This window comes from Conger conger, chromosome 5 (genome assembly GCF_963514075.1).
Source record: "Conger conger chromosome 5, fConCon1.1, whole genome shotgun sequence".
In the NCBI taxonomy this organism is placed as follows: Eukaryota; Metazoa; Chordata; class Actinopteri; order Anguilliformes; family Congridae; genus Conger; species Conger conger.
In genome coordinates, this window is record NC_083764.1 from 45419275 (window position 1) to 45442120 (window position 22846).

At 47.8% G+C, this 22846-nt stretch overlaps 1 protein-coding gene across 12 annotated transcripts in view; it reads right to left on the minus strand.

Moving 5' to 3' along the window:
* Nucleotides 1-338: 338 nt before the first annotated feature.
* Nucleotides 339-22846, minus strand: part of rasal2 (RAS protein activator like 2) — a 73483-nt gene continuing 50975 nt past the window's right edge. For 6 of the 12 annotated variants that reach the window (XM_061241206.1, XM_061241200.1, XM_061241199.1 and 3 more), the window contains 13 exons: nucleotides 18655-18808; nucleotides 17864-17962; nucleotides 16844-17416; nucleotides 15516-15660; nucleotides 14841-14985; nucleotides 13407-13643; nucleotides 12471-12672; nucleotides 10892-11091; nucleotides 10094-10799; nucleotides 8871-8996; nucleotides 7811-8013; nucleotides 6945-7032; nucleotides 339-1307 (listed from right to left, as the gene is read on the minus strand). In XM_061241206.1, coding sequence (XP_061097190.1) covers nucleotides 1140-1307; nucleotides 6945-7032; nucleotides 7811-8013; nucleotides 8871-8996; nucleotides 10094-10799; nucleotides 10892-11091; nucleotides 12471-12672; nucleotides 13407-13643; nucleotides 14841-14985; nucleotides 15516-15660; nucleotides 16844-17416; nucleotides 17864-17962; nucleotides 18655-18808 — 3046 coding nt within the window. In that variant the 3' untranslated portion in view covers nucleotides 339-1139. Of the gene's footprint in view, nucleotides 1308-2884; nucleotides 2916-6944; nucleotides 7033-7810; nucleotides 8014-8870; nucleotides 8997-10093; nucleotides 10800-10891; nucleotides 11092-12470; nucleotides 12673-13406; nucleotides 13644-14840; nucleotides 14986-15515; nucleotides 15661-16843; nucleotides 17417-17863; nucleotides 17963-18654; nucleotides 18809-22846 lie in introns of all 12 variants that reach the window. The other 6 variants (XR_009708698.1, XM_061241204.1, XM_061241203.1 and 3 more) reach the window with 6 other exon arrangements.

Sequence of the window (22846 nt, forward strand, 5' to 3'; positions counted from 1 at the left end):
ATTTTAATCCCATCTTTTCAGTTTATTATCCATTTGGAATTTCATATCATTATTGTAACATTGTGAAAAGGTGGTTTGGAAGAGCACAGATGGGCATATGCACAAGTGACTCACTGGTCACTGGTACAGGACAAGATGGAGACAAACACAGCCATGTAAGCCCGACAGTTAGAGCTGCCATTGGCCGGGTCTGGATTCTGTACCAGTGTGAGGAGTGTCTGAATCCCATTACTTGCCCACTAAACCATGGACTTCTGATATATAGAGTAGGCATAGATTAATTTCCATTTCCAAGGATTGACATTGAAGTTTTGAGTGAACAGACTCAGGAAACAGTGAACAGTGTAACAGTAGTCATTTATAAGAAACTGGAAACCGCAGTCAGTGGGGTTATCAGACAGGGACCCCACAGTCCTGACTAACAGAATAAATAAACGCACACATGCTGGAGCCAGCTGATCCAGGTCATGTGACCCTGAACAGCAGGGGATTGTGGGAGTCGGTAAGCCCACACAGTGAGTGGACCAGTTATCCAGGTTTAATAAAAGCATCTCAGTCTTATCAAAAGGAATACAACACATTGTCAAGGGAAAAAAAACAGAAAATAAAAGATAAAAAAAGGTCGGGTTAGCCAAACGGAGTGCATAAAAGTGTTTGATTCATAATGTCCTTCCTTTTCTATCAATGACAGTCTTTCCCCACAGCTGAACAGCCCAATCCATTTCCTATGTGCTTATTCTTTTTTTGTCAAACAAATTCCTCTTCATATGTACATCCTGCTAAATCATCTCTAAATTACACAATACTTAAAAATCTCTTAAAACTCTGCTTTGCTAGATCTGGTCGGGAGAACAATATTATTTATAAAACACAAACTCACTAACTCATTACAATATCTAACAAGCTCCGCCCCTTCTCCCCACACCCCTCCATGGCAGTATCTGACATCTCTGTACAAGAGCGGTAAAAGATATTGATATATACATGTATAGCCAGGGCGTAGGTCGACATTGATATATACATGTATAGCCAGGGCGTAGGTCGACATTGATATATACATGTATAGCCAGGGCGCAGGTCGACATTGATATATACATGTATAGCCAGAGCATGGGACGTTTGTGGGAGCGCGGGCCGGATCAGCAGCTGCTGTTCTTGAACTCCCCATTCTCGGTGATGGACAGTTTGGTGGGGTTGGTGGGCGAGAGGCCATTGCGCAGGTTCTGCATGCTATATCGCTCCTTCACCTGCGTGAGGGCGCTCATGAGTCGCGCGTTTGCAGCATCCAGGGAGCTGATCCTCTTCTCCTGTAGGGGAGGGGGGGAAAAAGACGTCAGCGCGCGAGCCAGCCTTCCCATAATCCTTCACAGCAGAGGCGCTGGCAGATGGCTGAACTGTAATGGGAGGGGGGAGGTGTGAATGGAGCGTGTCGAAGCCTGACCGCTAACGCTCACGGGGCCGTACCTGCCACCAGGGGAAGCCCTCCGTGGGGGCCCCGGGGCCGCTATACCAACAAATGAGAGACCAACAAAAACAACGCACGCGCACAAACTGGCACACCGACTCCGGCGGTGGAGGTCAATGCATGTCATGTTGTAAATAAAGGAATCATTGCTACTCCTTCACACGGTTCCTCTCTCTTTTCTCAATGGCGGTTATTCAGGGGCCACGTCATGACGACGGATAAGTTACAGTCTAGTCTGGGCCGTTCTTTTCACCACGGGATATCGGTTACCCAACTTTGTTCCTCTGGCAGGGCGGTTTGCATTGTTCTGTGACGGGATATTTCTGCATGGTGCTCCCATTTCAGTTGATATTGGGACAGAGATAAACCGTAAGAACGGTACAGTAAAGTGCCAGAGAGGAGGTGAGAACGTACTTCAAATGCTGGTAACCCAAGCAAGGAAAAAAAAAAAAACAATGTTTCCTTTAATTCCCTCCCTTCATTTACACAATGAACGGAGTGTCAGTGCCGCTGGTCATGAACCAAACAGAGCCAGGCCAAGTCTTTTACCCTGCATGATAACGGGGTGGGGATACAGAGGCAGGGTGCAGGGGATTATGGGATGGGCTCAGGGATGCTGGGAAGCGGGAGATGTGGGTTGGTTGGGGGGGTGGAAGTGTGATTTGGGGGTGGGAAATGGGTGTGGTGGGGAGTCTGTAATTTAAACTTTGGGGATTGTAACACAGGGAATGTAACATGGGCATAATGGGGAGTGTGGGTTTGGCGTGATATTTTAGGTATGGGGGGGAATATGGGTTTGGAGTAAGGGAATGTATTATGGGTGTAATAGAGAGTCTGACATGGGTATGGATACAGGGTTGGGGTATTAATGCGGTGTAATATGGGCATGGTGGGATAGAGGTATAGAGAGGAGGATAGGGGTGTGAAGACAGAGAGTGGGACAGAGGATAGCGGTATGGCGGTGGGGGGGGAGGCGGTGGGGGGGGAGATTGGGAGGTGCACAGACAGGTGCAGATAAGGCGGGCAGGAGGTAAGCAGCCAAGGCTGAAGCTAACATACAGAATCTGCACCTCATCCACACCCAGTCCAGCCCTGGAAGAGCCCGCTCTAAACTCAGCCTTCCACAGCGCCCCCCCCTCCCCACCACCCGACTGCGCTTATCAAACGCGGCCAACCTCAGCCCTCGAGCGGTGCCCACGGCGGCCCTGTCATTATCAGGAGAGGAGAGAGGACGCGTCTGTGTGACGCTGGAGGACAGGGGCCGTCCGTTTGAGCAGCGCACTCGGGCAGGACGGGGGCTCTTAACGCGGAGGCTGCTCGTCGGGGGGGAAGGTTGGAGTGGGTGCGGAGAGTGGCGAACTTAAAGCAGGCCTTGCACGTAGCGCCGTTTCGCTGAACCGGAGAACCGGAGTTACTTGCCTGCGTCGGCTACCTCAGCACCATTAGTGACCTGGAATTCAACACAGTGACAACAAGCCGGTGAGCACAAGCACTACTGTTAGACACCTGCAGGGGGAGCCAGACAGGACTGCTCGTCCTGAAGCCGTGGCCTTTTCGGTGACGCATAACCACGCCGACTGACTTCCGCCCGTCGCTCAAACGTTCCCGATAACGGCTCTGTGGGTGTTGGCATTCGGAGCGTAACATCGCTCTGCAGAAGTGAGTTCTGTCAAATACAGGTCACGCTCACATACAGACCCTGGCAAATCACTGAGCCCCAATGGGAGTACGGTCAGAGGGCATCGTTTCAGCAGCAGATGTGGAGTGCTTTGAGTACGTGCTAAAAAGAAGTACTGCCTTGCCTCGTAAACAAACAGCTGCAGGCCAGCTCAGCTAAGGAAACAGGACAGCTATGTTTAATTCAAATACATAATCCAATATCATAATATATCTATAAAAATATTGACATACTTCAGAGGCCATGTTACCCATATTTCTCACCTCTGGGGCACCTTGAAGCTCAATATGCGATAGAATCCTCTTAACTGACAGATGTGTTCGCCTGACACATAGTATAAATAAACATCTGCATATTAGAACCCAGCTAATACATGGGTTAGAAACCACTTTTCTGACATGCATGTTAGAACCAATATTATAGAATCCAGTGGTTACATGTCAGAATCTGCCCATTTGGCAAAGCTGTTGGATAGAGAGTTCACTTGTGTGTTGCTAAGAATCACAAATCTACATTGGGGTATGTCTGTGTCAAAACAATTTCAGACCAGATTTTCATGTGATTTGGCATGCTGATTTTGTATAAGAAACCTCCGGAATTTAACTGATTGTTAATCAGGGAGATATGGGCTAATGAGGTTTAGGCTAATCAGCAGGACTCCATTACTTTGATTTTCCATCTCCATTACAAAGTCATAAAAGTCTTTAAAAAGGTATATTGAACAGTTCTAATAATCTTGAAAGTTGATCTTTCAAAATGGGGCTCTCTAACCTGGAGCCTTTTCAGCATACTCAGGAATAATTATTGAAAGGTTGTGCTCACTTCAGTAATCACTCGACTTTGCAAGCAGCAAAGGTTACACTGCGATTTCCTATGTTGATAATTGGTGGCTGAGTTGTGTTGAAGAGAGGGTGCTCAGCACAAGAGAATTGAGATTGACCTTTCTGCATTCCCGTGACCCATCGCCATCATACATGTTCCTATACCACCCTGATGCATGTGATGGAGAGCAGTGGCCTGAACTGACACGGCAGACACATAATCCCTGCATCAAAGGCTCTGAAGGAGGGGCCAGGGCATTTCTTATCTGTGGAAGTTATTCTATTTCATCTCAATTTTTGAGAGCAGATTCAGTTTGGCTGTTTGCTTGCCCTCTCTCAGACTGGATGATGATCCCTGCTTTCCCATGCGTCTTTGTTTGGTTTGAATCGGCTCAGTCTGCATTTAAAGGGATAGACTCCGCCACCCGCAGCCATCAATAGTGGGAGGCAGCACAGTCTGCCCACACATATTGTCTAATGTTTTTGTACTGGAAGCACAGGGATGAAATTGGTTTCGATCTTACCTATGAGTCAGAAAGCCAAAAAAAAATGTGCCTTGAGGCTGACACATCTAATTTCTCACATCACATTTTCCACGTTTTGGCCATCTCCCTCAAGCCTATTTCGGTTTTCCGTATTCGCTTTAGTTGTGTGGCAATACCTAGTGGGCATCCTCCAGGGTACCTTTCAGAAGACGTTTTTGCTTTTCTCATTTTGTTTTGGCTTTATTGCTGAACACAACAATAGACACTGCTTTTTAACCTCTTGATGGGCATCAAGAAGGGCCCATCAAGAAGGTAGTGCATGATGATTTTGCATGTCTGACTATGCCTGTTAGCATTGATCATTAACTACTGTTCAACAACAGGTAGAATAAGGAATTAGTGATGTGAGGCCACCTCATCGAGGACTCAAAAACCCAAGACCAAATTTTATGGAGGGGTTGAGGATAGTATAACCTAACTTTGATTCAAATTTAACCCAGTTTGACCCATTCTAATCACTAATAACTCTATTTTTTTACTTTTAATTTCAAATAGCAAATAGCAATAGCAATATGTAAAAGAAAGCTGGAAAATACCTTTATAAAAAAACCTTTATATAAGAGGTAATTGAGATATGGCAAGTCAAAATCATGGAGTCATGCTAATCCATTAGCCCATTACCTCCCAGATAAAGTGTAATTTTGGTTCCAGGGGTTTCTTACAAGACCAAATTAGCATGCCAAATCTCATTATAAACCATGACAATGTGGTCAAAATGTGTGTTAAATTTAGCCGGACTTACACATAGCTCACAGAAATCTTTGAATCCACCTCACAGACAATAAAATGCTTGTCAAAAGAATCAAATTAGTTGACATGTTTGAATCCACCTGACACACATGCAAGAATGCAACTAGTTAACTCATGCCAGTCTCGAACTTTGCCACGCATGTAGTCACATAACACATTACAGAACATTATAAACAATCTGGTGTGCATTATAGAATTCAACTCTCTGACACACATGAGAACTGCCACACGTGTAAGACTCCACATAGCGGACATACATGTTACTGTCAAACACAGTTTGAATTTGCCTGAAACTGAATGACACTAAACCAAGCAAACTGACAGCGCTAGTAACAACCTAATGGACATATTAAAACCTATGAAAAAAGTCACATTACCTAGTCGACATGTGTCAACTGTCCCACCATGCACGTATCAAACGAACACAGATCGAGGAATGCACATAGCTGAGCTAGTCCAGAGACCCACAGTAACATCGAACTGTCATCACTGACAACAGTTCAAGAGAGAAATCCTTTGATTCATAGGTTAGTATTGTTTTCGGGAGCTATCGCACAACATGAGTATGTGATTCATTCATTAACATACCTTCTTTTAGGAGCAAAAAAGAATATGTGATTCATACATTAGTACTCAGTGATTTCGGAGCAAAGAATGCACAGTTCATACACCAGTACTTTTTTAAGGGCAAACATACTATGTGATTCACGCATTAGTACTTGCTGATTTAGGAGCAAACTCACTATGCGATTCATTTATTAGTACTCAGTGTTTCAGGAGCAAACTCAGTATGATTCATTCATTCATTAGTACTCAGTCTTTTAACATGAAGTGATTCATATGTTTCATTCAATTCCCTGAGAAATGACTATGCTTCATACATCAGTGCTCAGTAATCACAACACAAGATCATCTAAACACAGCAGAGAATCATATTCAGGCACATTCTTGCATCCTGTTCCTTCAAAGCTCTAATTACCTCTTTATTTGCTTAAAGAACCTGTGCAATCTGTTGTTTTCCTTTGTAAAAGAGCATCCCTTAATGACGCCAACAGAAAAAAAGGATATTTATATTCATAAACAGGAAGATGCTCAAATTTCCTGAATAAAGTATTTCTGTACAGGAGAACTGCAGGACAGAAGGCCTGTTCCTTTTGCAATGAAATCTCACATTCACTTTTGATAGACAGTCCACTAAATGGGAAATAGTCAACAGCATTTAGCTGACTAGCTAGCAGAAGGTGTAGAACTATATGGAAAAGGAGAAAGACTCTTAAATCAATGACACCAAAAGCAGCTGAATCAGCGATAGGATCAGAGTGATTCAGTCCTACACGTACGAGCCAATACTGGTCAATCTCACTGATAGAATCATCCCCACCTCTGCCTCAGGAGGGGGATCTTTTCATGTAAATCTCCTTGTTGATAACATCCGAATCAAGGCCTTAAACTCCAGGAATTTGGACCAATACCAAATCTTCCAGCAATGGGTTGTTTAAGACCTTTTTTGCTTTCACGATAATAAAAAAATAAAACCCAAATCTAAAAAGAACGGCGAATGCTGAATACAATCGAAATATTTCTTTGGGTCTTTATTTATAATATGAGGATGAAAACGCTTGCACAGGGTCTTTAAGGTAACAAAAAGCTGGCGGTTCTTTTGAGCTCATGACCTGCTCCATTACCTGCGCGTCGATAATCTTCTGCTTGGCATCGATAACGGCCTGCATCTCCGCATGGTCCCTCTTCAGTTCCTCCTCGACCGCCATCAGCCTGAGAGACAGAGCAGCAGGGTGAGCTATGGGCCATCCCAGCCGCATTGTGGGATTAATGCGAGCCTCGGGGGTGAAGCTTAAATTTGGGGGCATCTGCTTGGGTTTTGATGATATGAAATAAACAGGCCCATTGCCCAGAATCTATCTAGCACGGCACCTGGCATCTAGGGCTCTACACTAACTTTTGTTTGCAAGTGTCTCAATTAGCAGATGCGCTCGTAAATTACTTTTTCCAATTAGCACATATCAAATTTCAGGAACAAATGCTCCTAAATTGGGAGCACTGTATCTTAATGAATGAGCTATATTGCAAGCATGTGTTCTGCACAGTGGAAACAGGAGACATAACATTGGCTCATAGCACCATCTAGTGGACAAGAAATGAAGCCTCAACCCAGAAAGGGTTGTTAGTTTCTGAGAAAATGTGATGTTTGTCAATATGAAGATTGGAGGTGTCTGGGTGAACAGGAGGGCTGGGGTGTGGGGTGTGAGGTATAAGGGTGTCTGGGTGAACAGGAGGGCTGGGGTGTGGGGTGTGAGGTATAAGGGTGTCTGGGTGAACAGGAGGGCTGGGGTGTGGGGTGTGAGGTATATGGGTGTCTGGGTGAACAGGAGGGCTGGGGTGTGGGGTGTGAGGTATAAGGGTGTCTGGGTGAACAGGAGGGCTAGGGTGTGAGGTGTGGAAGTGTCTGGGTGAGCCAGTGAGGTGTGGGGGTGTCTGGGTGAATATGCGGGTGTGGGGGTGTCTGGGTGAACATGGGGGGAGGGGTGTCCACCTGCAGATGATGCTCTTCATCTGGCTGTCCTTCTCGTCCTGCTGCCGGCGCAGTCGGTCCTCGCTGTCCTCCAGCCGGACCTTGTACTCCAGGAGCAGCTTCTGCATCTGCTGCTCCTGGGCCAGCAGCCGCTGCTCGCACTCCTCCAGCCTCCTCCCCGAAACGTGGAGCCGGTCTTTCAGCTGCGCGATCTCCTGCTCATACTGCGCCGGGGAGCAGCCAGTCAGTCTCTCAACAGCCAACTCACAGCTATGCACATATCATATAGTATATATGCACTGCAGTAACAGTGTGATAGCCTGCTGTACATCAGTAACAGTGTTAGCCAGCAGCAGTGCAGTAACTGTGCGTTAGCCTGTAGCACTGCAGTAACAGTGTGTTTGCAGCAGTGCAGAAACAGCGTTAGCCTGTAGCACTACAGTAACAGTGTGTTAGTTTGTAGCAGTGCAGAAACAGTGTGTTAGCCTGTAGCAGTGCAGTAACAGTGTGTTAGTTTGTAGCAGTGCAGAAATAGTGTTAGCCTGTAGCACTACAGTAACAGTGTGTTAGTTTGTAGCAGTACAGAAATAGTGTTAGCCTGTAGCACTACAGCAGGGGTATCAAACTGAATTCCCAGGGGGCAGGTTTTTGTGGTTGCCTTTCAATCTGTCAAGCTGTCAATTAAGGCCTTGAGAACAAGGTGTGTGGATTCTTTAGCCAATTAAAGACTTGAACCACAGGTGTTGGGAACAACCCGAAAACCAGCAGACACTGCTGGTTTGACACCTGTGCACTACAGTAACAGTGTGTTAGTTTGTAGCAGTGCAGAAACAGTGTGTTAGCCTGTAGCACTACAGTAACAGTATGTTAGCCTGTAGCAGAGCAGTAGCAATGTTAGCCTGTAGCAGTGCAGTAACAGTGTGTTAGCCTGTAGCAGTGCAGTAACAGTGTGTTAGCCTGTAGCAGTGCAGTAACAGTGTGTTAGCCTGCAGCACTGCAGTAACAGTGTTAGCCTGCAGCAGTACAGTAACAGTATGTTAGCCTGCAGTACTACAGTAACAGTGTTAGCCTGTAATGCTACCTTCTCTGCATGCTTGCCCTCCCCTCGGGCCTCAGCCTCCTCCTCGTCATACTGCCCATTGTTGAGCACCCAGGCAGCAGTCCTCTCCACAGGAGACATAGAGACAGACTCCACAGGCGAGTGCACCTACAGGAGGACAAGCCAGCGCGCGCACACACACATAACAAACACCCACGCCACAAACACACACGCATGCATGCACAAACACACATACAGACCTTCTGTCAGTGGTTACAGACATGCAGAGCGGAGGTGCACATGGCATCTGCTTGTGTAGACTGTATGATTTAGACTATACAGAACCTGTAAACAACTATTTAGTGCATTTCACAAATTAAGCGAACATCCATGAAATCTATTTGTATAGTGTTTGGTGTATAGTGTGTATAGTAAAGTAGATAGTTGTGTGTAAAGTGTTTGGTGAATAGCGTATATAGTAAAGTGGATAGTTGTGTGTATAGTGCATATAGTACAGTGGATAGTTATGTGTATAGTGTTTGGTGTATAGTACAGTGGATAGTTGTGTGTAGTGTTTGGTGTATAGTGTGTACAGTACAGTGGATAGTTGTGTGTATAGTGTTTGGTGTATAGTGTGTTTCGTACAGTGGATAGCTGTGTGCAGTGTTTGGTGTGTAGTGTGTACAGTACAGTGGATAGCTGTGTGCAGTGTTTGGTGTATAGTGTGTTTCGTACAGTGGATAGTTGTGTGGATAGTGCTTGGTGTATAGTGTGTTTCGTACAGTGGATAGTTGTGTGTATAATGTGTTTCGTACAGTGGATAGCTGTGCAGTGTTTGGTGTATAGTGTGTACAGTACAGTGGATAGTTGTGTGTATAGTGTTTGGTGTATAGTGTGTACAGTACAGTGGATAGTTGTGTGTATAGTGTTTGGTGTAGTGTGTACAGTACAGTGGATAGTTGTGTGTAGTGTTTGGTGTATAGTGTGTTTTGTACAGTGGATAGCTGTGTGCAGTGTTTGGGGTATAGTGTGTACAGTGCAGTGGATAGTTGTGTGTGTAATGTTGGTGTATAGTGTGTTTTGTACAGTGGATAGCTGTGTGCAGTGTTTGGTGTATAGTGTGTACAGTACAGTGGATAGTTGTGTATAGTGTTTGGTGTATAGTGTGTACAGTACAGTGGATAGTTGTGTGTAGTGTTGTGTGTATAGTGTGTACAAGTACAGTGGATAGCTGTGTGTAGTGTTTGGTGTATAGTGTATTTTACCTGTTGAGGTGCCTGTTGCTTGTGTACTCTGGCTCTGGGTACGGGGCTCTCTCTGGCGGACAAGTTCTGCGGATGTTGCCGGGCGTTGACATGGTGGGCGGGGTCAGCATGAGGGCGGACGCTGATGTGGTGGGAGGAGTCAGCGGCGACGGGGAGCGAGCGAGGCGCGCTGACGATGTGGGCGGCACCCTGCCGGGGCGTGGCGGGGTGTCGGCGGGGCGTGGCACAGTCCTCGCTATGCGTGCTACAGTGAGAGCTCTCCGTGCTCAGGTTCTCCGAGCTGGACTCCACCCCCGGGTTGCCCGGGTTACTCAGGTGGTACACGGGGTTCTGGAAGGACAGAGGCTGCAGGGCCGGGGGCAGCGGCCGGCGCGTCTGGGGGGCGCTCTGGGGCAGAACGTCCCTGGGGGAGGGCCTGGGGGCCGGGTGGAGGTGGTGCGGGGCGGGGCCCCCGATGGAGACCTGGGAGCCGGTGCGGCCCAGCCTGGGCGGGGGCTGGCTGAGGGGCGCGCGTTCGGGAGGGGGGGCCACGTGAGACTCCTGCAGGTCCATGAGCGACACGCTGCGGCCGTTGGGCAGGACGGAGTCGCGCTCCTCCTTGTCGGAGAAGCTCATGCTCTGCGTGGACGGCTGCTGGCCCAGGAGAGGAGGCTTCCGGAAATATCCGTCCCTCTCCTGCACTGGAGTCTTGATACTGCGCACTTCACTGCAGGGACAGAAACACACACACACGCACATGAAACAGTCGCTGTGCACAGACACACAGACACAGGGCTGTGCGATGTTACACGCTCATACCTATCGGCCGGGTCCTCGAATATCCTCTGCAGCCCAGAGGAGACGCTGCCGCTGATGTTGGGGGCGGAGCTGTGGTCCTGAAAGAGGCGGAGCTGCTGCTGGAGGGGGGTGGGGCTGGACAGCGCGCGGGCGATGTCGCCCAGGATACGGGGCAGAGGGCCCAGCTTGGCCGCCGTCGCCTGCAGGAAGGAATTTTCACCCTGGGATGTAGGTTACCATGGCAGCAGCAGCAGCCACATCCCCCCGCGAATGGAAGGGGATGGCAGTGGAGGGCGAGAGGTGCCATAATGCATTGGGGCAGGGCAGCGTAACCATGGAAACGGTGGTGGTGGGGTAAGGGGGATACATTGGCAGAAAGAGGAGGAGGAGGAATGGAGAAGGAAAAACAAAAGGAAACGAAAATTAGGAATAAAAAACAACAACACATGCTTCTACTCCAGCCATTCCAAAAAACCAAATGCATGACATGCACCAAAAGCAAACTAGCGCAGCAGGTGGTGAGTGTGGATGGGGAGGGAGCCAAAATAATTGGGGGGCGGGGGGTGTTATGGGACGGGAGGACATGCTTCAGGACAGGAGCTGTGCGAGGGAGAGGGTTACGGGACTCAGGAGGGCAGTGGGGTCGACACAGCAAATACATAACTTCCAATTCGTTAACATGGGATTCACCAGCAAAAAACAAAACACAAAACTCATTTCATCAACAGGAGTCCGCCTCCAGCAGATAAACAAATGACCACAGCCCTTCACTGCAACAAACTGGAAGAGAGCAGACTGGCATCCATGTTCTCTGAGGACTGTTCTGCCACTTCTCACTGTAGTCCAACAATGCAGTGACTTGACTGTGTGAGAAGACTACATTACCCATGAGTGCAGATAGGCTGCAGCTACCAAACTGTCTAGAGGAGGTGCTATTGCACAATTAAGTGCAGAGTCCCCTTTGGCCCTCAATCCCTCCCTTCCAGCTGAACACTGAGATCTGATACGCGCATCCCTGTAGAACTCCCAGCGAAAGGCAGTATGTTTCTAGCGTGCTGGGCGCTTAGTGAATTGAAAATCTGGGCCACACACACCCGCGAGCCTTAATCAAGATTTAATCAGTTTAAGCCAGACTGTCATTTCATTAAGTTGCAAAGGACAGCTGTAAGGAATATGCAAACATTTTGTCATGTACAGAAAAACAGCAATGGTGGAGAACCTCTGTAACCTGGACTGCAAGCAAGTTAGAAAACACAGCACTTCAATTCACCGTCACAGAAATCAATCCAACTTTTGCAGACACCAGAGAACATATGTTGAGCGCGGTGCCAAACATTTAGACTGATACAAAGACCAGCGATACCACTTACCATCTGACGAGATCACAGGCACCTCCCCTCCCCACCCTCCAGTGTGAGAGGAGCACTCTAATCCCCAGCTTCCCAAAGCCTTCTTCAGTTTAGTAGGGAAACAGGCCATTGGCACACAACCCACACAGATATTAAAACTCCAGCATGAAGGTTCTCTCTCTGTAAGGGAGGGGTAAAACTCTCAGGTGCAGGTGGCACAGTTGGTTAGTGGGACGTCCTGTCTAAGGTACCTTATCCATCTGGGACACCACATCCCACAGGAGTGCGTGCAGGACGGACAGCTCGCGGCCCAGGTCGATGTAGCCCTCGAAGCCGGGCGTGTTGGAGATGGTGTCTGGGTTGGAGATCTCCATCAGGAAGCGCTTCATGCCCGCCCACTCGTGCTCCAGGAAGTCGTTCATAAATGCCATGTACTCCTCCTTATTACCAAACCTGAGGAAGCGTCCACACTCACATCTTGATCTGCATAGACATACTCACATCCATCTGCACATCCACACTCACATCTGCACATTCACACACATCTATATCTGCACAAACACACGGACATCCATCTGCAGAAACACACTGACATCCATCTGCACATCCACACTGACATCTATCTGCACAAACACACTGACATCCATCTGCACATCCACACTGACATCTATCTGCACATCCACACTGACATCCATCTGCACATCCACACTGACATCCATCTGCACAAACACACTGACATCCATCTGCACATCCATCTGCACAAAGACACTGACATCTATCTGCATTCACACTCACATCTATCTGCACATTCACTCACATCTATCTGCACAAATACACTGACATCCATCTGCACAAACACACTGACATCCATCTGCACAAACACACTGACATCTATCTGCACATCCACACACATCTATCTGCACATCCACACTCACATCTATCTGCACATTCACACTCATCTATATCTGCAGAAACACATCCACATCTACATCTGCAGAAACACACTCACATCTGTTTGTACAAACACACCCACATCACTATCTGCAGATACACACCCACATATCTGTACAGACACACTTATTCTAGGCCAAGGTACTTTTCAATTTCAGTAACTGAAATGCAACACATTACTCAAGTTCTCTCATTAAACATGATGGAAATACGTGGGGGTATTTTCTTGTGCGTACTTGGCGAAGTTGGCCAGGTTCTGGATGACCTTGGCGATGAGCGTGAGGGTGCGGGAGGTGCGGTCGTCGGGGTACTCCTGCATGAGGCTGAAGAGCGAGGGGGACATGATGGCAGGACACAGGAAGCGCAGGAAGAGCGAGGCGCTGATCAGACGCGCGCTGATGTCTTGCTTCCCCCGAGACAGACACTGCTGCTTCCAGGCAGAGAACACCTCCTTCAGCTCCCGCGGGAACACACTGCAGAGGCACGGCAATGAGTTACTCTCACGCACACACACACACGCAAACAAACACACGCACATATGCAAGTACATTAATGCATATGCCACATACTGTGCGTTCTTGCCAATATGAGACGATGTTCTTGCAGGACATGTGTATGCATGTGCGTCTGTGTTTCTCAACAGCAGGAGTTGATGATCTTGAAGGATATTGCAGTGAAGGTGAATGTAATTTTCCCTGGCACAAGTTGATTAACTTGTAGGATATTACAGTGAAGATGAATGTCATTTTCACCAGCAGGAGTAGATGATCTTGTAGGATATTACAGTGAAGGTGAATGTAATTTTCACCAGCAGGAGTAGATGATCTTGTAGGATATTACAGTGAAGGTGAATGTAATTTTCACCAGCAGGAGTAGATGATCTTGTAGGACATTGCAGTGAAGGTAATTTTCACCGGCACGAGTTGATGATCTTGCAGGACACCGATTATCTGATTAATCTACAAGAGTTCAAGTTTTTACCAATATGGTCACTTGGAACTGTACTTCCATCTAGGATCTTCAGCACACTTGTAACTGGGTATCGTTTTGCATTTTATTGTACGTCGCTCTGGATAAACCAAATGCCTGTAATGTAATGACATTGCAGTACATGTGCATGTGTAAGTGATTCCCACCACGAGGAGTCAATGATCTTGCAGGATATTGTGGTGTATGTGAGTGTATGGGATTCACACCAGTATGAGTTGATGATCTTGCAGGATATTGTGGTGTACGTGTGAGTGTATGGGATTCACACCAGTATGAGTTGATGATCTTGCAGGATATTGTGGTGTATGTGTGAATGTATGGGATTCTCACCAGTATGAGTTGATGATCTTGCAAGATATTGCTGTGTATGGGATTCTCACCAGTATGAGTTGATGATCTTGCAAGATATTGCTGTGTATGGGAGTGTATGGGATTCTCACCAGTATGAGTTGATGATCTTGCAGGATATTGCTGTGTATGGGAGTGTATGGGATTCTCACCAGTATGAGTTGATGATCTTGCAGGATATTGCTGTGTATGGGAGTGTATGGGATTCTCACCAGTATGAGTTGATGATCTTGCAGGATATTGCTGTGTATGGGAGTGTATGGGATTCTCACCAGTATGAGTTGATGATCTTGCAGGATATTGCTGTGTATGGGAGTGTATGGGATTCTCACCAGTATGAGTTGATGATCTTGCAGAAGGCCAGCTCGCAGCACATCTTCAGGTTGCTCTGATGCTCAGTCAGCTCACTGCTGGAGCACTTGCCGGGGTCTACCTCACAGTTCTCATCCGACTCGTACAGAGCTCTGATAAACTCTCCTGCAGTGGAGCACGGATACATCACCTTCACCGTGAACCCATCTACAGCCCTCTAACCCCGCCACTGCATCACCCACATACCGGCAAAACCATCAATCCTCCAGTCTATAGTCCTGCTATAACCGCCACCCAACCGAATCCTGTTACATATTCTATACGAGGAACACACACAACGAGCAAGGCAAGACGCATTTGCCGCATTCTTGCAAAATGTGCAGTCCAAATTTTGTAAGGCAATGCAAACATGCGCTGCAATACCAAGGTGCTAAAATAATACTGTTTAGCAACAACAAAGTAATCATTTTGAGTATAAGCTGCTTTGAAAAATCTGAATAGCCAAGGCTGCCACCTTATGGCTTAGAGGTATATAACCTCAGGCAGTTTTTTAAAAAGCCAGTAAAAGTGTGTATGTAGGTAAAGAGCTTGCGTATGTCCCTAATCTGACTTGGTGTCTGCGTTCCTTGCGTAGAGCATGTACCAGCCTCACGGCTCTTGTGGAGAGCTCCTATGTGAGTCATATCTGCTCGTACCCAGTGCATCGTGGAGGTACTTCTGCCCCACCAGCTTCAGGTACTCCTCGATGGCTTTGGTGGCCAGCGTGTTCTCTCTGAAGATCAGGACATCGTGGTCTGCGCATCTGTCCACCTCTGACATCACCAGGTCCGTTAAAAAGTCCTAAGGGCGGGAGGAACCACAGCTAAGGGTAAATTGATCACACGGGAAGTGATACATAAAGGGATAACTACAGCTAACGGCAGAGCTGACACACAGGAAGCCCTTTACACAGCAAGACCTACGGCTAACCACGAGAGGAAGTCCTATATACAGCCAACAGCAGAGTAGGTACAAGGGAAGTCCCATAGCTAATAACAGAGGAGAAACATTCCCCTAACCACGCACTCTCAGGTATTTTTAACTGACAGCTCATTTCAGAAAGGAGATGAAAGAGTATGTGTGTTTGCCTGCTGCAGTGTGTGTGTGTGCGTGTTCATGTGTGTGCGCTTAAGAATGTGAGTGTGTGCTTGTTCATGTGTGTGTGAGAGAGAGTGCATGCTTGTGAGTGTGTCTGTGTGTGTGTGTGATTACGGGAATGTGTGTTAGAGAGTGAGTGTGTGTGAGTGTATGTGTGAGAGTGTGTACAAGTGTTTTCTTTGTGTGCGTCTGTTCATGTGTGTGCTTGTGAAGGTGTGTGAGAGATTGTGTGTGTATGTGTGTGAGTGTTTTGTTAGTGTATGAGTGTGTGTGTATGAGTGAGTGTTTTCTTAGTGTGTGTGTGTGTGAGTGTGTGTGTGTTTTGTTAATGTGTAAGTGTGTGTATGAGTGCGTATATGTATGAGTGTCAGTGTGTGTATTGTTACTGTGTGAGTGTGTGTTTTGTTAGTGTATGAGTGAGTGCATGTGAGTGTGTGTGTGAGTGAGTGCATGTGAGTGTGTGTGTGAGTGAGTGAGTGAGTGAGTGAGTGTGTGTGTGTGTATGAGTGAGTGTGAGTGAGTGAGTGAGTGAGTGAGTGAGTGTGTGTGTGAGTGAGTGAGTGAGTGCGTGAGTGAGTGAGTGCGTGCGTGTATTGTTAGTGTGTGAGTGTGTATATGAGTGAGTGAGTGTGTGTGTGTATGAGTGAGTGAGTGCGTGTGTGTGTGTGTGTGTGTATGAGTGAGTGTGAGTGTGTGTATTGTTAGTGTGTGAGTGTGTGTATATGAGTGAGTGTGTGTGTGTGTGTGTGTGTGTGTATATGAGTGAGTGTGTGTGTATGAGTGAGTGTGAGTGCTTCGTTAGTGTGTGAGTGCGTGTATATGAGGGAGTGAGTGTGTATGTATGAGTGAGTGAGGTTGTGTGTGTCGTTAGTGTGTGAGTGCGTACCTTGGCTCTGCCCGTGCTCTGCAGTATGTGCACCAGGGCGCAGGCCATCTCCTCCTTGTTCTTGACGCTGATGACGGGCTCCAGCACAGAGCACAGCATGGTGTAGTTGTTGGTGATGAACTCGGCGAACTCCTTGTACTGCTCCATGGGCAGGATGGAGATGGTCTGGAAGCGGCACTTGATGCGGATGGAGGGCCCCCCGGCCTTGCCCTTGCTGGTGGTGGGGGTGCTGACGGGGTACCACTTCTCCACAAACTGCCGGCCCGTGACGGAGGCCATGGGGATATTGACCAGGCCCACATAGTTGTTCTTGTCTTTCTTCTTCTTCTTGTCCACGTCCTTGTAGATGTGGACGGTGACGCTCCGCACGGGCGGGAGGCCCCCGAACTCGAAGTGCTCCCCCCAGAACAGGCCGTCCAGCTTGGTCTTGCTGGTGGTGCGGGCGTACAGCACGTCGTCCAGGCAAAGCTCACAGAAGTAGCGCTTTTTGGGCGGCAGGTCCTTGGCCTCGATGATCCACAGCCTCAGCACGTTCTCCGCCCGCCGACAGTTGTCCTGGAAGAAGAATGGGCCCTTTATTGTCCCAGTGTTTCCAAGCAGTAAAAAAACAAAATCACCAATAAAGACACACACAAAAGAGCACTTATTATAAGCCTGTGCTGGGAGACTCACATTCATAGCATGGGAAACCGATGTCTTTCAGCACAGAAAGCAGGGGCATGAGAGTTCAGTAGCGAAAAGAACTGGAGTAAACCGGAATTAATATTTTCCCCCGTTTGAAGTTTAAACACAAAGGAACTGCTATACGCATGAGTATGCATTACATCTCAGCTAAAGAGTTTATACCTTAATACACCTTAATACCAATATAGTACCCTTCACTGAAACATAGCTGGAACTCAACTGTTTAATACAATTCGATGCATTACACTGAGAGGTGGTATTACAGGTCTATTCAATTGGAAGGGGTTTATAAAGTGTATAAAATGGATACATGTGTATTAAAGGCAGGGGTACTACCTTGTTGGGCTGCACGGTCCTCTTCAGATTCTCCATCCACTTGTCTCTCTCGGCTGCTGATGAACAGCTGAAGCATTTGCTGCCACCAGAGTACGTCACCTGTAGAGGCCCAAGCAATATGAGGAACGGACCCAACCCACACATTGGAACAACAACGCGGGTATCAAACCCACACACAGGAAGACCAACGTGGGTATCAAACCCACACACAGGAACAACAACACAGGTAATCAGACCAAACCCACAAACAAGAACACCAACACATATAATATCAAACCCACACACAGATATCAGTTTCCACAAACAGGAAGACCAACAAGATCCCACACACAGGAACAGCAATGTACTTATCAAACACACACACAATCACCCAACACGGATATCAGATCAAACCCACACACAAAGAATACAAACACAGGTTACATGAGTGTTCAGGTACGAACCAAACACATACACCCAACACTGACAGATTCCAGGAGCTAGCCTCCAAATCTGCCTCATCTGTCCCATAATTCAATTCTCCTGGATGTGGCAAAGCACCAGCATAGAAACCTGACAAAAGCACAGCGTGGCAGCTCTACAGCAGTGCGACTGCGGCCAGCAACTCCCCAGCCATAAAGGGCACTACTGCTTCTGCTAATGAGAGGCTGTGACAGGGGAGAGGGAGATGGGCTTATAGAGTGAGAGAGGAAGAGACGAAGAGAGGAAGTGATAAGAGGGGAGAGACTGAGTGGAGAGCGACAGATGGAACGATAAAGGGATGAGAGGAAATGACGGGGCTGGTTAAGTACCTCGAAGCAGAACTCCTGTCCCAGAATGCTGCTGTGCAGGGGTTTGACGAAGATGTCTTCCTCCATACCCAGGTCAAGAGCCTCAACCGCACTGCCAGGACTGAGCAGAGACTCATGGGAACGTGACTCCTTCAGCTTGGGGAGGCCTCGAGCCCTGGAGAGACGTACACGAAATCCCACAATCACACACACACAATTACACAACACACAAGCCACGTTGCACGTGCCCACCCACACGCCACTCTCAACAGCCAATCAGACCGGGCGCTTACGCCATAACCGACCAATGAAGCTCAGCGCCTGTTGCATAATCAACCAGGGAGACACCTTCTCACAATATGACTGAGCACTTTCTCCATGATCAGCTGTTTTCCCCATTTCTAAGAGACACAGTGGAGACCAACATATTCTTGTCTACTAATAATTTTTCCATTACAACACAGTAGTCAGGTTCACCACACGCATTATAACACGACAGCAACCCGGTCATTGACGAGAACTGCACCCCCCCCCCTCCAGTCACCTTCGAAATGCAACAGCTCCTCGCCCAGAGAGACTTCTTCTAAAATGCAATACCTACGAGAAGCAGCTGAAGAGCCACTTGACGGAGTATCCCCAGAGCATGGCGATACGGCGGACCTCCTTCTGTCCACCCGCTTTCCCTTCCTCTCCTCTCCCTCACATCTTTCGCTCCCGAATAGAGTGAGACGGCAGAGCCCGTTCTCTCCCCTCTCCTCCTCCTCCTCCTCCTCCTCCACCTCCTCGTCTCCGCGGGCGACAAACAAGGGCCCGCGCCGGCCGCCGGCTCCCCCTGAGCCCGTTTCCAGGGGAACGGCCGACACAGGGACCGTGCGCAGGGGGATGGGGGAGTGGCGGTGTGCTCACAAACAGCTTCCAAAGGGTAGAGAGCCCCGCCAGAGATACTTAAACGCACTGCGCCACACCGTGTACACGCCACCTACACTCCAACTGCACATACCACTTTACAACTTCTGCACCAACCAAACATACCACTTTACACATTTACAACTGCACAAACCAAACATACCACTTTACAACTTCTGCACTAACCAAACATACCACTTTACAACTTCTGCACTAACCAAACATACCACTTTACAACTTCTGCACTAACCAAACATACCACTTCACAACTTCTGCACTAACCAAACATACCACTTTACACATTTACTACTGCACAAACCACACATACCACTTTACAACTTCTGCACAAACCAAACATACCACTTTACATGTGTACTATTACAGAAACTAAATAGTGTAATAGTACACATGTAAAGTGGTCTAACTAAACATACCACTTGAACTATGAAAAATAACTGTTTTTTTTCATTTTTTATCAGACATAAATAAAATAAAAATAAATCTTTGTATCTTTAAGATGAAGCAATTTAGCATATGACCTGACCTGCTGAGCCTGTTTAACCCGAATAACACTAAACAATGAAACTAATTTATGCACATACATTATTATAAATAGAGATACCGCAGGCAGTCGCTAACTAGCAAACAATGGACAAACACCAAAAAAAATTCCAGTAAATCATTAACAAAACATCACAGTTATAGAACAGTCCGGACTACATTAAGCCTGTGTTATGAAAACTGGCCAACTCCTGGGACTGCAGTTGGAGTGATAAGCCATGGGGAGAACAGCTTTCGGTGCCTGATTCATAAAAACAGTGTAAATCCCTGGACATTTCACAATGAACCCTCAGTTCTCCTAATACCCTCCACCTGCACCGCTGTTGAGGCGAGGCAGCTTTTAAACATGGCGTAAGCCACAGTGGAATGAGACAACGGCAGAATGACAGTGAGGGTGCAGCTGCAGTAGCACTCCTCCTGCTAACCCATCCTTTCCCTGCTAAAGCTCTGCGTCCAACAGGAAGGGTGACGTACACACCCAACGGGAGAATGGACACACGATAACTCTCTCTCTCCATCTGCCGCGGGGATTAGGCGGCCGCTCAGCACGGGTAAGTAATCCCACCGTAACAGATTAGCAAACTGCCCGGAGACACAACGTCTCCTGCGGAGACTGTAACTACAGGTCAAAACAGACTCAAGAGCCTGCCCAACAGGACAGCATCAGCCTGCCAGGAATAGGATGAGCAGCCCTACACACACACACACAGCCCTACGCATTGAACGCAAACTACCACCAAAGATGATCCATTTTAGGTTTCACAACCAGGCTGGTCATTGTATATTGAACTGCAACCATAGCATTAGCATCTAGATTAGCCATTAGCCTATGCATGAACCCGTCCAGACCGATTACAGACATTCTCCCTGCCGTTTGGGCACATTCGCGTGGGCGTTTACACACAGCTAAGTGCATTTTCAGGAGCAAACCCCATTAGTCTTCCTCCTCTCGTAGATTTAAGGACCAGGATATCTGCCTCATCTCTGCAGTGCTTAATCCAGAGCTATCGGGGAGGAGGATGCCAATGTGGCAGATTAATAGTTACACTCTAGACTCTCAGTTCAAATGAACCCGTCCGTTCAATAATGTGATAAACAGTCGGTCCCAGGAAGTTCCAGAGGCAGCTACAGTTGTATTTTCCATATTAGCCCATACTGCTAAATGCACGTTTTATCTCTTTGTTTTTGCATTATGTCTTTATTACTTGGTCTAAGAAACATGGTGCCCAATGTTCTGCAATGCGCTGACTACAGTATCCTTCTCTGGTAACTCAAACCGGGCTTTCTTCTTCGCCCTGACCACACAGTTACCAAGTTTCTGCCACTGCTGGCTCCTGGGCTGATATAAAGTGCGTCTCACTGAGCCCATAGAAACCCAAACCATCACTCAACCCCACATCCTCCAGGCCCTCCACGCTATTGATAAACTCGCAGCTGACTGAACGTCACAAATTGCAGGCTGTGCAGCCATAATGTACCCAGCTGTCTCTTTGCCTGCTGAACAGCTTGCTTGGCATGTTTGCGGTGCTAATTCCCTGGCACCATACTCTAAGACACCCCTGCTCTGTGCCTGCTGAATTATATAAACTGAGATGAGTGACCTGCTCAGATTAACTGCATAATCTCAGATGTTGTCAGACCGCAGTGTTGACAGACGGGACCTCTTGTCTTACATCAACAGTGCCAGTGATACACATAATATCACTTTAATCAAGCCCCTCACACCATCCTGTTATTTACATCTGTGCAGTGGGGCATTATCCCTGCGAGATGAAGTCAGGTCACTGCCCAGTGAGAAAACAACCCCTTACACCACCTACCTGACACGACATGACCGGGTCACAGCCACATCTTATGCTTTTCCGTATCTTTAATACAGAGTCTGCCATCGTGCAATCACATTCAGCATTACTTCACTTTCATAAGTGTGTGCTCAGCATGAACTGAGGAAACTCATAGAGCACGCTCGGAGAGGAACTGGGTCAGTGGGGAGCTGTGTCCCTGGCATCGGGACACACACCTGAATCACAGGCGGAGTCGGTCTACCTGAATCACAGGGGGAGTCGGTCTACCTGAATCACAGGGAGGAGTCTCTCCTTACCTGAATCACAGGGGGAGTCGGTCTACCTGAATCACAGGGAGGAGTCTCTCCTTACCTGAATCACAGGGGGAGTCGGTCTACCTGAATCACAGGGAGGAGTCTCTCTTTACCTGAATCACAGGGAGGAGTCTCTCCTTACCTGAATTATAAGTAGGAGTCTCTCTTACCTGAATTAGAGGTAGGAGTCTCTCCTTACCTGAATTACAAGCAGGAGTCACTTATTACCTGAATCACAGGAAAGAGTCTCTCCTAATCTGAATCTTGAGCAGAACCAGGCCGGGTTCATCCCCTACCTGAGGTGCAGAGACTGGAGCTGGGTGAGGCAGGTCCTCTTGAACGTGGAGGCCATGCTGTAGGGCGCACAGTCTGGCTACAGCAGGGCATTATCTCCAAAGCCTCTAAAGCCTCAGCGCTCACACACACACACACACACACACACACACACACGTGAGCGCGCACACTCACACGCACGCACGCACGCAGTCCCTGCGCAGTCTCGACCAGCCATCTGCGCAGTCGCCCAAGCCCCGGGCCACACGGGCAGTTAAGGAGCAGATGCGCAGGAGCTTTTAGCGCGGGGGCGCAGAGACGTGCTGCTAATGCTCCCGGCAGGCCCGGCAGCTGCCCAGCTTACGGTAAAGCTAT